We start from the raw sequence: 14882 nt of genomic DNA, 5'->3' as shown, positions 1-14882 counted from the left end.
AAAAGAGAGAGACTTGACTATTGAATTTAATTACAAAATACGAATATTATATATAGAGACTTCTAGCGTATATATCTTTTAGTTATGATATATTATTATATATTATATATATATAAATATATTATATAATAAAAATATGAATTAGGTAATCACACGATGCTGCTAAATTGCTGTATATGTCATATATATGTAATAAAAGGATTGGATAAATTGTAATTGTTACACGAACAAATGAGAACATGAAAATCAAATCTCAAATGGAAGCTGTTTATCAATTGAATTTATGGTGATATTTAAGACACGAGATAAGCATCTCATTTTCATGAAAAAGTCATAAAATTCGAAGTCCATTGAGCTTTCATCATCGTCCTAACATACGGGTGATGATTCTACAAGCACAAGTACTCGCAAAGTTTACGCCGCTACGTTACGGAGAAGTTATGTGTCGAGGGCTCTGGGGAAAATCATATTTCTACACGTATTCGCCGACATTCATGTTGAAGACATCAAAATAATCCTTTTAAACAACGACAGGAACCGTATACCCTCGAGGCTGATGTTATCCTTATTCTTTCAGACTTCATAAAAGTATGTTACGTCTAAAGTAAAATTTTATTTTACATCGAGGTATCCTGTTTCCTAGACTGTGCATCACGTTTTCCAGATTACATTTCACTCGTTCGGAAAGTCGTGGATGCAATAATTGCTCTATTTTTTTTTTACGAAATTAACAGATCTAATAATTTTATTATAATTCAAGCTGTATCACTTATCGACGTAGATATCCTCGCATTTTTAACCGAGATAATGTTTATCATCTTTAAGGTAAAATCCCGATTTTAGTGATAGTTTAGCTCGTACAAATTTATTCCGCAAAATTTATCTTTTCTCAGAGAGTGCCATGGGACATGGCGAGGCAATTATTGATTAAGAAAGGTGATAAATCGTGTGCACAGCATGCAATGTATACTTACTAGTAGCGCTGACAGCTGGTCCGATGACTGAGTACTTGGGGTTCCCTGTAACGGCTCCTGGGACCTTGTCCGGCTCTGAAACACATTATTGTAATTATCTCTAGAATATACAGTGCCGTTAATTACAACAGGGAGTCGCGTATGCAATGGACCGCAGCCAATCTACCTAGTACAAAGGATCTATCCGTATGATTCATCGTCTTGTAAATACATTAGATTGTATTCTTGTTGAGAATGAGAACAGTAGCGCTTAGATTTTGTCAAAATATTGATTGAACATCGGTATTAATTTCAATTCAAAATTTGCTAAATGCTCGTCATTGATATAATGAACAATGGTATTATTAACAATAATGCGTTGTAAAAATACAATATAATATTGTCAAAACTCAGTTATCATATAATCAATATCATATGTTTATTTATCTATCATTTTCTACATATAGTATATCTATTAATGGCAATGTTGAAAAATATAATAATAACAATAGGTAAAACCAAAGAACAGTTCAAATATGTCTGAAAAAGTTTTGAATGGTTTGACCAATTACCAAATAAGCAAAGAAGATTCCACATTTTCAGAGTAATATAAACTTTCTCACTAGATGTTACAGTTTGTTGGAAAGCTGTACGATCTTCCTTGCCGACCGTGAAAGGCTTCAACGTTACTGGAAAGCTTCGCAAAAGCTCTGTTTCATGGCGCTTTCATGCTTTAACATAGCGACGCGTTATGTTGAGCTTTTGAACTTCAAACTACAATACCGACCGACAATACTTTAGTATATACTTTGATAATTTAATGTTATCAACTAAATTTTTAATAACGTATAACTTCTTTTTGATTGTAATCATTTTTTTAATCAAACTATATTTATGTCTATCTATTATAAGAGAAATAATTTAATGAAGGTACAAATTGTATGTAAATCTTTATGTTTTCGAAACAAGAATTTTCATAATAATATAACGTTGAAAAATCAAAAGAAATTTAATTTAATAAAAATGAAAAAGTTTGATTACTGCGAATTTGTTAATTTTTATAGGAATGATAAATTGCTGTAAGTGAAAAAGATAGATAAACTGAAAATCCAAACACATAACGAAATCTAAAAGATATTTCTACAAGTATTTTCCAGAATACGACATAAGGCAGTGGATAATTTAATGGCTCGTCCCATGACTTTAGGGATTCACCTGAGTGGAAACTTTATCAATGGCCGCGGTCTTACACATCGTGGGAGATGAGACGGTACCGAAGAAAGAGGCGGGATCGAAGGGTGAATTTTCGTGATGTCGACAAGTAATCGTCGTTCGTTACTGACCAGGATGCAGCGCATCGTCCAATGGTTGGAATTGGAACATCGCCTTGAAACCCTGGCCCGGCCATTCGGAATTAGCGACGAACTCAACATAGAGACCTGGTCCTGTGCTGAGTACCTCCACTTCCGTTCCTTGGTTGCAGAGCACAGCTATTGTAGGCGCCACTGAATCCGTTCCGTCGTGCACCTTGATTAAATCCGCTCTATTGAGACAACTGTAACAGAACAAGCACATCGCTTTTCGTTAGAAGCAACTTATTGATACATTACTTTCAGATTAATCTAAAAAAATTAATTAATACTATAACGCTGTTAAGAAGTATAGAAATAAAAAAAAATCTTGAGAAATCGGGCAAATGAGAGTGTAACGCAGTTGTTGGAGCGTGATCAAATAATATTGTTAATCAGTAATTGATTGCATCGTGCGTGTATTTCCATAAAAACGTTACGACTCTTTTTAGAATCATCATCAGCGTTAATACAATTCTTCAAAAATATAAGATATCACTCATGCATTAATAGCAGCCACTAAAGAATTAAAAATAAGGTGCATGAATTTCGTTGCAATTTTATAAATACATTTCATTTGATGCTGAGAGATGTGATTACAAGAATAAATAATTAGAGAATAAAGTCCAAGAATTCGTATAATAACATAATAATATTATAAAAGATATATAGAGGAAAGGCCCCTTCACTATAAGATACTGAATTAATTTTGGATAAATGCTAAAAGTCTATAGGCAGAATTTTAAAAAATAATAAGTTATTTTGAAGGGAATTTAATAAGCTTTAACGTTACATAAAATTTAATTCAAATTTCATTTTTAAATTAAAGAAATATAAAAAGTGAGCAAATCGCAAAGTTAAAAAATTGTGCTCCTAATATAAAGTGCCCCCCCCCCCTCCCCGAAAAATCGATAATAAAACGCAAAGTATATTATTATTGCAATTAAAAAACTTTATTTAATGTTTCTAAAATACAAACAAACACAGCTAGCGAAAAATGAGCATGCGATAGATTATATCCAGAACTCATTTTTAGGTAATTGGAATCAAGCATCACAGATATAGGCATTCGACATTCATTCCGATTGTCGTTTTTATTATTGTACAATAATATTTATACCTTAGCAACAATTTTTCACTATAACATAGGAGCATGGGTTATTTCATATTAGGAATACCCTGGGCATCTCATATTACAATTTCCACGCCTTACGGTTTTACGATCATCAAATCTAACTTCTGTAATTAAACAATTCAACATATCCCGTATTTTTCTTAATACGACTTTACTCTATGTTTACATGAAGAATATATTATCAAATATTTATTTATTAAATAATAAACAAGGTTTAAATGCTCATCTCAATGAAACTTGAAGCCATCCAAATTCTAAAATTTTGTTACAACTAACTACAGGCATGATCTAATAATGAATTTTCTACTAAATAGTTTTCAATCCAAGAGCAATAAATTCATAGTGAAACTAATAGATAGCGTTAGTAGTTTAGCAGAAACGCCGCTATCTCATATTAGGTGCTTATCTCATAATAGGAGGATTTCCTCTAAAATAGTCAGAATATAAGATAATACCAATTAATCAAAGCACGGCAGTCTTAATTTTGCCTTGACTAGTATTATCTTATACTTTGATAGATATAAAGAAATCCATTGATAAAATCTAGTACGATTCCCGAGGTAATATTTTTCCTAATAAAAATTAATTATTTACAGATTTTAATATGTCATTCAACATTATTAAGATTGTTTCGAATAAGCATCAAAAATTTTTTTAATTGCTAGTCAATTTAATTCATGATATTATATACTAATTTAATAGAATTAGCATTTCAAGACCGAAAAATTATTTTGATTTCCAGGAATTATATACCAAGGGTAATATATAAATTTATGTAAGAATCATACAAGCATTGAGATCCAGCTAGATCGTGTAAGGCTTAGATTTCTATAGTTTATCACACACACACATATACACACACACACACACACACACGCGCGCGCGCGCACGGTGCTATAATATATTATGAGTATATTGATAAAATCTATGTTAGCATAATTTTGCTATTTTAATGTTGTCCCCTAAATCAAAGCGTATAGAAATCTTACTTTATATAAATTTACCTCCATAAAGATTTAAATTGCGAAATGGAATGCGCGAATAAAGAGAGAGTCCTTGAGATTCTCGGCAACGAAGGTATGTTAAATTCGCTTTGAGTTCTGCGGCTTCTCTAGATAACACGCACTAGAGGGAACGAGAAGATCGAAAGAGAAGACAAAAGAGATGAGAGGTAAAACGAAGCGAGACAGTTCAATGGGGGTTGAAGGTGAAACTGTAAAGAGTGTACAGTGACAAAGGATGGCATCGTCGACAAGACGAGCTGTGGGCGCTAAGCCAAGAAGAGAGTCTCGACGATCAACGATTCGTTCCATACGTGTACGCGAACTACTCAACTCGATCAAACCGAAGAGGAGTATTACATCTTCGATGCCTTCAGCCTTAGGAATCGTGCGCTACATCGACGGGATCACTGATTCAATCGATTTAAAGGCTTGATCGATGACGGCAAACGGGATAACCTTATTACTTGCACGGGTTAAGCAATTACGTTGGCAGAGAAAGATTATCGTCGGAAGAACCAGAGATTAAAGAGCCACCCCTGTCCCGCTTGTTCGTTCCGCTTCCCTGCCTCTGAACCTACACGTGCGACTTTTGACCTCACTTACACGTGCACGATAAAATCGTTTTTTACTGATGTAATGCAGTAAGATATTGTGTGTATCTATGGCGAATCTCAACAGAAACATAAGATTATTTTCAATCGCCGACTTTGGATGAGCATTATAATAAGTAGACGCAAATCTCAAATCTGTTTAAAACAATCAAATTGAAAAGTTTAACTATGAAATTAGTGGTGCGCGTAAGTGAACTCAATGCGAAGGCAAGCAAATCCGTCTATCAAAGTTAATCTAGCGTAGTATCGCGCGCCCGGAGTGTGTACAAGGAATTCTTCAAGTGCCCAACAAGATTTACTTCGGGCTATCACCGACTCCATTTTGTTCTCGATTCGTATTCCATCTACTATGTTTCAGTGGCTATTCCATGAATATCGTTAAAGTAGCGTTTACCTTTGGAAACTTGAATTCAAGCGTGAAAGCACGTTGAAGTATCGAATGACGGTACAAAGAACCGCTCTACATCTTTCTTTCCTTTTTATTAAACTTTTCACAAGTTAACGTATATAGTAAAGGATTATTCATTACTTATCCACATAGAAAGGGATTATTGATACCGTCGATATTACATCGATAGTTCCCTCAACTATAACTTTATATGAGCGAATGAGTGACGTATATATGCGTGCTATAAGCATGCATTCGGATAGAGTAGAAGTGTATCGAGTGCTGGATGGAGGAGTCTCTCGGTATCCATCAGCACCATTCACGATAATATCCGAGTGCATCTGACGGAGCGGCTTAACGTTGATATATGGAAGCATTTCTCAGCTCTTACCCGAGCTCTTACAGATTTTTACCACCAGTCTTGGAGGAAGTGCCATCGGCCACGATATAAATTAACGCAATCGATCGTAGATTTGTAGATCGTATTTCGCGTATCGCCTCCCAATTCAATAAATCTTTCTTTTTCTCGCGTTATGTTTATTCAAGAATACTGCGATTATAATATTCATTTAACATATTTATCAAATTCCTCTTCTAAATTAACATTTTTCTAATTGTAAAAAGTTCAACTCAACTGACTATGCTGTAAATATAAAATAAAATTTCTTTTTTTAATTATTATCACGTTGATTTCATTTACTAAAAAGTAATTAGCGTTGTGTAAAGTTTTTATAAACGAAGATTAAACGAAAATTCAGTTATAACCATACGATGTTTCATGAAAGCGTGAATAGTAATTAATTGTATGTCGATGTTATTTGGTCAGGTTCAAATATTTTCTTCTGATTTCACGTTACAGCGAAAGCATTCATCTACTGTAACCACTTCATATAAATACGTCAGCGTAGAGTTAATATTGAGTCTATTTATCTTGTTATATAAATACTATTCACTGGCATTCATGAAAATATGAATAAATCCAATTAATTTTTATATTACATTAAAGAATAACAAATATTATTGTACAAATATTATTAGATATTATATTGTATTATAGATATATTTTTAATGTAAATATGTTTTTATTACGGATATATAGGATGCGTAAATTATTGGAAAGTTGTCCCAATATTTTTAGATTGAATAAATTATCCGATGCTACGTGTAAATTAATTATTTAAAAATTACAAATTTTGTCATAAAAATAAGTTTTTACTGCATTGGCAGCAAATTGCTCGTGAATCACTATGGAACTGGACCTCGATAGAACGTGCGAAACAGAATATAGAGTGAAGTTTAAATGAGATTTGTGTGATGCCAGTTTCAGGCTCATAAAATAAAACTATTGCTAAATAAAATACAAAGCTTAAAAATTTAGACAGTAATATACGTCTGAAAAAATATACATAACTTTTTCAAATATTTAACAAGTTTTAATATTAATTTCTTTTCTTCCATATATTCAGCGTGAATATAATTTAATTATAATATTTATATACAGCATACAAAAGTATATAATTTTATAAAAAAAAAAATAAAATTATTTTGAACATTTCACATAAACATGAAAACTAGTTTTCAAGTTGATATTTTCTTTCTATTTTCAACTATGTTGCTTTCATACTGAGATTTATGTAATAGTATAATGCGATTTGAAAATTGCTTATTATTCATATCTCGTTGCACTCGCTGTGTAAATTATATTTGCTTTCATATTATTTGAGTCAACCTCATTGTATAAAATTTTCTCTATTTTCTCAAATTTCATGAGTGCGTCACATTTCTTATACTCATGAGATATATCTAGTATTTTAAAATTGTTTTTCAAAATTGTATTTAAATTAAATTTTCTTCAATAAGTTATTTTAAAATGAGATCGTTCAATCCCGACAAAAAGTTATTTGGTAACAAAGTCAAGTAAAAATTTCTAGATCTTGATAATATTTTAATATTTTTTGCACAGTTTTCAATCGCAAAATTATCGATTTCCGAGTTCAAAGTTAAAAGGTCACTAACGGAATGAAATTAAGGGAGCTCAATACCGAATTAGGACAGAGTTCGAGGATTTATCAAGGATTAACTCCTGCACGCTGCGAGTCCCCAGGCACCTCTCGTTTCTCCAAGTCGACCTCCCAATCACCATTCTCAGCTCTAAGTCTTCGCGCAGAGAGGAACTTTATATGGGTTAAGTAGAATCGTGGTCCACGCCGTATTCAAAGGATTTAGAGGTCAGGTGTGTAACTGACACACACACTATAGGATTTAAAAAGAGAATTTCCGTAAAGGTACGTTATCGCTGTCAAGTCGAGATCGTATTGCGGCGAAGTTAATTACGAGAGGCGAAATTCGTGCGCGGTAAATTCGTATAGCTGAATTTAAATCTTTAACAAAGACCAATAGAAGACCGTAATTCGATAGAATACGTCGTAAATATATCTTGATAATAGCCTTCGTAAGCTGAATATGAAGTTTAGCATATAAAAATATGAAAAAATATGAAAAACATGAGAAAGAGAGAGAGAGAGAGAGAGAGAGATTTTGCAATGTAATTTAGATAAAATATATAGGACTTGCTCGAAAAAAATGTTCTGATCTTCAGCACGTGCACATACAGTCCAAGTTTGTCACATTCTCAATGGTATTAACTAGGGGAATAGAGAGGAGAATCTATGACAGCTAGCTTGAAAGGATTGGTAGTCAAGCTTTGCAGTATTACTGCCTGGCAGATTTATGTCAGTAATATCTGAAGCATTAGCAGTTTGACATATTGGCGATCGTAAAATTTGGAGTCGCGCGCAGGAAGAGGCTATCTCTCATTCATAGACTGATAATACATCAGATCCCTTCGGGTCGACGAACGCGAATATGTATCTGGTCTCCCGCTGATTTGCATGCCATAAGTACACGGAACATCAGCCTCGCATACTCTAAGTACTCAAGAACAGTACCGATCGTGGAAGACCAACTCACGTTACACGAATGTTCTTCGTAACGTAACGAGATATATCTGACGACCGCGATTATTCTCGGCACGCGCATGAAACGCTCATAAAACGTAGGAAGTTCAATACGTACAGCAGTGTTCAAATTACAGCAAACTCGTCCGTCGATCGATCGTTCACTCACTCGCATTCATTGGTCAACGCGAAAAACATGACTATCCAAACAAGCTCTTCACTGAATATTATCATTTCATTGAAATTTTAAATTAACCTAGATATCTTTCCAAATATATGACTTCTATTCATTCACATGTGACATTTTTTTTTTTTAATATATTTTTAATGTACGATAACGTTAAATTTTTACTCAATAATATAAGAAAAGGAGACTTATGTATAAAAAAATTAATATAAACTCGTTTAAATAATAGTATTGGAAATGGTTTAAAATATTTAAAAAAAAAAACATTTTTTTATATATTTTGAAATTTATTTCAAATGTTGTAAATTTTATATTTTCAACTTGTGAAATCGATGTTCACGGCATTACATAATAATTACGCATAAATTGACTCTTATCAATGTCGCTCTGATCGTTGCGTATTTGTTTTAAACATTATATGAGTGATATTATTCATGTTCTACAATCCTTTACTTTAAAGAGTATATATGCACAGAAAAAAAATTGGAAAGAGACAAAAAAAATGGAGAAGTAAAGAATAAAAAAAGACACGAATCTTTGAAACTATTACAGAGCTTTTCGCGTGTCGTTCATCAGCAAGGATGAGTCAGCTTCAATAGGAGCTGCAACATCTCTCGGCAGCGGCGACATCGCTTACGATGCAACGCCCACAGTCATTACTGCACCTCGGCAAACATTCAAACGAGTTCGTTTGATTAGTTTAATGGTTCGTTTGGCTTTACTCTTCCCTAAGTGTCGAATCTCTATCTCAACCCAAATGTTTTACCTAGCTGGCCGAACCAATCGACGTCAATCAATTATCTATTCGTGTCGTCATCTAGTCGATAAAATCCCCAGATAGCGCAGAATAACTTTTACAATTGCAGAGACATTTTAGCGGAATTAAATCAGGACAATTTGAAGGATTTGATTTTAAGTAAGATTTGTAAGTTGCAGATATTCGTAGAGAGAACAACAGATCAGATAACGCTTATGTATATTTTTGATTTATTATAAATGTCAATTACGGAATTACATTTAAAGATGGCAAATATATCAAGAGAGGATGGACGACTTTACTCGTTCGCGTAAATCTTTCTCTCTATTGCGTGCTTAATCCATCTGCTAGCTATTACTGGCGTACCGACTGACGTACGCTGTTTGAGCTGTATCAAATACACAAGGTTTTATCGGGAAAGAAAGTTTTAAATAGAAAAGTTTCGTGTTCTCCTGATTCTGATATTCGTTACTGCGTCTCGTTAACTCTTAAACGTTAATAAGTAACAGATCGTAATTCACAACAAAGCATAACGGAGATTCGCTTGGCACGAATCTTTAAAATTTATCATATATTCTAGAAAACAATACATAAAAGCTCCATCGTAAGAAAAATACTTTGTGCTTAAGTCTTAAGTTGTTAAGAATAACACTATAGCGACATATAGATTCTCCTACTACTATAGATAATTAATAGAAAGACATTTGCTTCACAATACCTCCAGTTTCAATCTTAATAGACTCTAATAAATACTCCTTATCTTAAAATTTAAGAAAACTCTTATAAATTTTATTTAAAAAAAATTGATTCATTCGTCTCGCCTCTAACAAAACTAATTCATTTATGTCATAATAAGATATTTTCAGTTTTGTTCAATATTAAGGAAAGAAAATCGCAATTAATGCTCGTAAAACCAATGAAATTTATTGTCAAAGATATAAAAATGTATTCATCTTTAGCAGTAACGATTAAATACTCATAATTCCAACTCGAGCCGATTTTTTTCTTAAAACTGCACGAACGGATGTTGCGCCTTTGGCGATCGTGTACGTGTGCACACACATATAAGTGTGCACAGACGCGTCTTAAAGTTTTTAACAGCCCCGCGGCTTTCATTACGTGTCTCGTTCAAGTTGTAGAATTATTGATCCTGAAAGTGCAATGGGAATTAGGACGGACTTCGAAACTGCTGAAATATCCTAAATATATGTAAAAAGCATGATAAAATGCTCGATATTTTTTCAAAAATCTAATGTAACGTAACATCAGATTAAAATTAATATAAAATAGACAAAAATTCAGTTAAGCAAATTCTTGAAACATACTTTAATCCGCGTGGAATAAAAACCAATATATACGAAGTTATAACGAAGTGTCCAAATCAATGTTCGAACTATCTTTATCATACGAATAGAAAGCCCCACTATTCGAACATGTCTCCACGTCCACGTACTCTATTATGTCCACCTGGATATCTCTCTCGCGATTTCGGTTACGTGCTGTTTTCAACACGCCGCAACAGTTTCAAAGTTTTAAATCGACAGGTCGCACCATCCTACCAGCCGACGGGGCTTAATAGCGCATCTTTTACATAAACGAGGCAGCCCGGTCATACTTGGTGAATTCACGACTTTGATCCCTCCCGCTAAATCTCCTCAGCTTTTTCTCTTTCACAACTTGCAGAACTCAATTTCTATCCAGGATATGCGAAGAACGTACGGCAAACTTTTTCCCACGGATGCACCGAACGTTGCTCCTGCAAATCTATCAACTTCGGGATACGCCGGAAGGAAAAATTTGTAAACCATTTATGATGGGAAGAAATTTTAAAACAGTACGCTTGAAAAATGCCTCAAACATTTAGTGCAATCTCTAATTTATTGCTTCGCAATTTACTTTTCGTTATCGTTTGCCATTACTTCTCATTTGATACAACGCGTATTTCAGATTTTTCAAATTAGAAAATAAAAAATATGAACCTGATACTCACCTCAGATCTCCTTTCTGCAGAGAAATCTCTTCAAAGACTAAACGGATTCTCTCCTTCAGCCTGAAATACGATTAAATAAATAAGTTACTCTGCGTGCGTTTTCCTAGATAGATAAGTTATAATGCCATTTGCTACTGTATAAAGGCCATTGTAAACGCTACATAACTCGCAATATTAAAGCTTGCATTTTTATGAATATTATTACATGCATTTTTCGTCCAAGCGGTGCTACACGATGGTACACGCGCGCGGTTTATCTTGTTCCCCGCGGTACTAATGAAACAAGACGGGCGAGAGCTGTAATTAATTTCATTATAAGCGCACCTAGCGCATGAATTTGTTAAAACGACGTCGACGCTGGCGACGAAAACGGCAGTAGCGGCTGTGAACAATGTGACGTGAATCTTTTTGCGCAAAAAGATTAATAACTAAATGTCAAAAAGTACCTTTATATATAAAAATATTATAAAAAATTTGTATCGTTGGAAAGCAAAGTCAAAATATCCTCTTTTCATTATTATATTTTTCTTCTTGAATAATGGCCATTGGAAGATTGACTTATAGCGACGATGGCGTGACAAAGGCCGTCGAGCCATCGAGAACACTGTAGTATGTTAATAGAGCGAGTGTCACGAATGCCTAACATATAGACTGCATGCTTGCATACGTATACACATGTATACGTATCCGCCGGCTTTATAGTAACCGGCGCGACGTTGCGTTGACATAACTGTTAGACATATAGGGCTGCACACGCTACTTTGATACAATTACTGTAATTAAGCAGCAACCCACAATACTACGGAAATCATATCTGCGCATACTGGCCCGGCGCCGCGATTAAATTCATCACGATTGAGCGACGTTCTGATTCGCTCTCCGTTAACTATTTCCTTTGATCGTTGTACATATATCAGATATCCACGGAAGTCAATGAATCGTGTAACAATACGTAACAATACGTGAACTATGACGTTTATACAATAGAAACGCAAAACTAGAAATTCCATGAATAAAGGATAAATAAGTAAACTGCATATTCTCCGAAACAAATTACGAGAGAAAATATTTTTTTACATATCTTGGGAAATTAATATTATCGCTTGTTATCATTTTGTCGGTTAACATTAAGTTGCGTGAGTTACATTTTCATACGTAAATCGCGGAGAGATCTCAATGTTGTTTCGTGAAACCAGTTAGAGAAAAGCAATGCTTCCTGCGAGGGATGATGCCAAGAACTTGTTGGTTTTTCCTCCGTTAGTTGCTTTTATACCGCTGTACTGCGAAACGGCTTGCGACAGAATGGACGTAAACTTTTGACTGCTACGTAACAAGGAACCAAGATGAGGAACGACAAAAAGTTGAGATGGGAAGATGAGTAGGTAGCCAGAAAATTTTCAATGGGAGAAACGCGATAATATCAAAATTCAACATGATCTAATAATCTAAAACCGAATTTTAATGATATATCTACGTGAAATTATTTTAATTATTGATCACAAATCACTATGCCACTTTTTAATGTAACATATTTATGGACGAAATCATTAAACAATCGTTAGCAATCCGGCTAATGTTGATCATTTAGAATGATTGCGTTTTTTCTTGATATTCTTCTCGACCGCGTCTCGTATATAGAAAAATAATGCTATGACACACAGAGCATGTCTCTTCCGATTCGAATCTTGTCGTGCAAATAATAACAAGCGTGCGTACAATAGATACGTTCGAGTCTTGGCTACGTCGATGTAAACAATGAGCGGCATATAGCGCGCCGTATGTGTTATCACTATCAAGTTCAACGGATATATAGGGTGCATCATCAAAATCCGGACAAATCCGAACAATTTCTTTAAACAAAATGTTTTTTTAATGAAAAATTAAGTATTACAAAAAATTCTTTTACATGGTACTTGGGGGATCTCTGCAGAGCACAATTCGATATATCCCATTAGCTTGAATGACGGCCTTTATTCTCGGTCTGAAGCGTTCACACGCACGCTGTAATGTAGCGCAGTACATGCCGACGAATGCTGCCTCAATAGTGGTCCTTAATGACATCACATTGGGATGCCGAGACTTGTTTGTGACCCTTTCAACTGCGCCCCGTACGTAGTAGTCCAAAGGATTTAAATCTGGGTTGTTGGGAAGCCAGAATTCTTTGGACCAAAACATATCGACGTTGTCTGAGAACCAATTTTGAATCAAATGACTCGTATGAGTCGGTGCATCATCTTGCTGAAAAAACATGTGGCTTTCCGGACGTCACAGTTTCCATCCACAGCTTCACTATCAGAACGCGTAACGATTATCCTTCATCCGAAATCAGCGCTTGAGCCCATTCAATGACTGCAGGGGTCCTCGCGGTGCATTTTTTCGAGTGACTTCTTGGCATACTGAAATCTTCGTTGGACTGTTTTAAAGCCGTATATTTTGTCACAACGTCATAAACGATTGATGTTGGGTATCCAAAGAATCGAATTATTTCCGTTGCTGAGCGCCTAGCGCGAAGGCCTTCGATGATCGCGGCTCTCCGTATTTAGTTTCAACATCGCGGCCATTATGAGAATATGATTGTTTTCTAGAAGCATCAGGCTTTCTCGGACACCAACAATAACTTCTGGCAGAGGCACAATAGCGGAAAATATAAATTGAAATTTGCCGGATTTTGATGACGCATCCGTAGGTATGAACGAATTATTCTGTTTTTTTTGACTTTTTGAATAAACGATCTTTCGCATAATATGCGAAACATGCGTTTGCTTTTCAAATGCGATAATACATTTAACTCTTAATGCACACCTTTACGTCATTCGTGTCCTGCGCATTTTTTTTCTTTAAAATACTAATAGCATGGTCTGGTCAAATACAGGTCTCTTTTCTATTCCTAAAAAAAGTTTGGCTAGAGAAAAAGTTTTGTGCATTGCCGGTCTCAATTCATGCGTATCCTTTAACTAGAATAACTCCGAAGTTTACCTCTCGGTCACAAATGACCTATCATGTGTACAAAGTGTACATTTTTTGTAACAAAATTTTTACTTTTTTCTTTAATTTACTTTTTTCAATTAATACGTTTTTCACTGGCAGAACTGGTGCGCACTCAATGTACTTTAAAGTTACACAAATCGACATAAAGATGTATGTTTAATAAAAATATAGAAATAAACCGCGAAATTCTCAATACATTTTTATTGTGATTGATAAAATATACATTGGATATTTTATTAATTGAGATATATCACTTTTACATTTATTGTCAGATTAAATTAACGTAGAACAGCTTTAATGTGCACTGAACTTTAATGTAAAAAAACGCTATAATTTTCATTCATATTGCGGGAATATTTCGCAAATTATTAAAAAAAGAATTTAATCCTAGAACAACATATTAGTCCTTAATAAATATATTGGGTTTTGGCATCCTTATTAAATGTCTATAATATTATGTATTACGTTGTCTGTAATATTATAAAAAACGTTTTCACACAATAGTAATAATAAAATGCATTGCTTAAAATGTAAATGCAATATATCTTCAATTTATAACATTA

The 14882-nt window shown here is 34.1% G+C and overlaps 1 protein-coding gene across 1 annotated transcript in view; it reads right to left on the bottom strand.

Moving 5' to 3' along the window:
- LOC108688221 (suppressor of lurcher protein 1) overlaps positions 1 to 14882 on the bottom strand; it is a 243342-nt gene that overhangs the window by 120469 nt on the left and 107991 nt on the right. The window contains exons 7-9 of the mRNA XM_018194384.1: positions 11332 to 11391; positions 2297 to 2508; positions 975 to 1049 (exon numbers count right to left, since the gene is read on the bottom strand). Coding sequence (XP_018049873.1) covers positions 975 to 1049; positions 2297 to 2508; positions 11332 to 11391 — 347 coding nt within the window. The remainder of the gene's footprint in view (positions 1 to 974; positions 1050 to 2296; positions 2509 to 11331; positions 11392 to 14882) is intronic.

This window comes from Atta colombica, unplaced genomic scaffold, assembly GCF_001594045.1.
Source record: "Atta colombica isolate Treedump-2 unplaced genomic scaffold, Acol1.0 scaffold228, whole genome shotgun sequence".
Lineage (NCBI taxonomy): Eukaryota > Metazoa > Arthropoda > Insecta > Hymenoptera > Formicidae > Atta > Atta colombica.
This window is presented reverse-complemented; position numbering and strand designations above follow the sequence as displayed.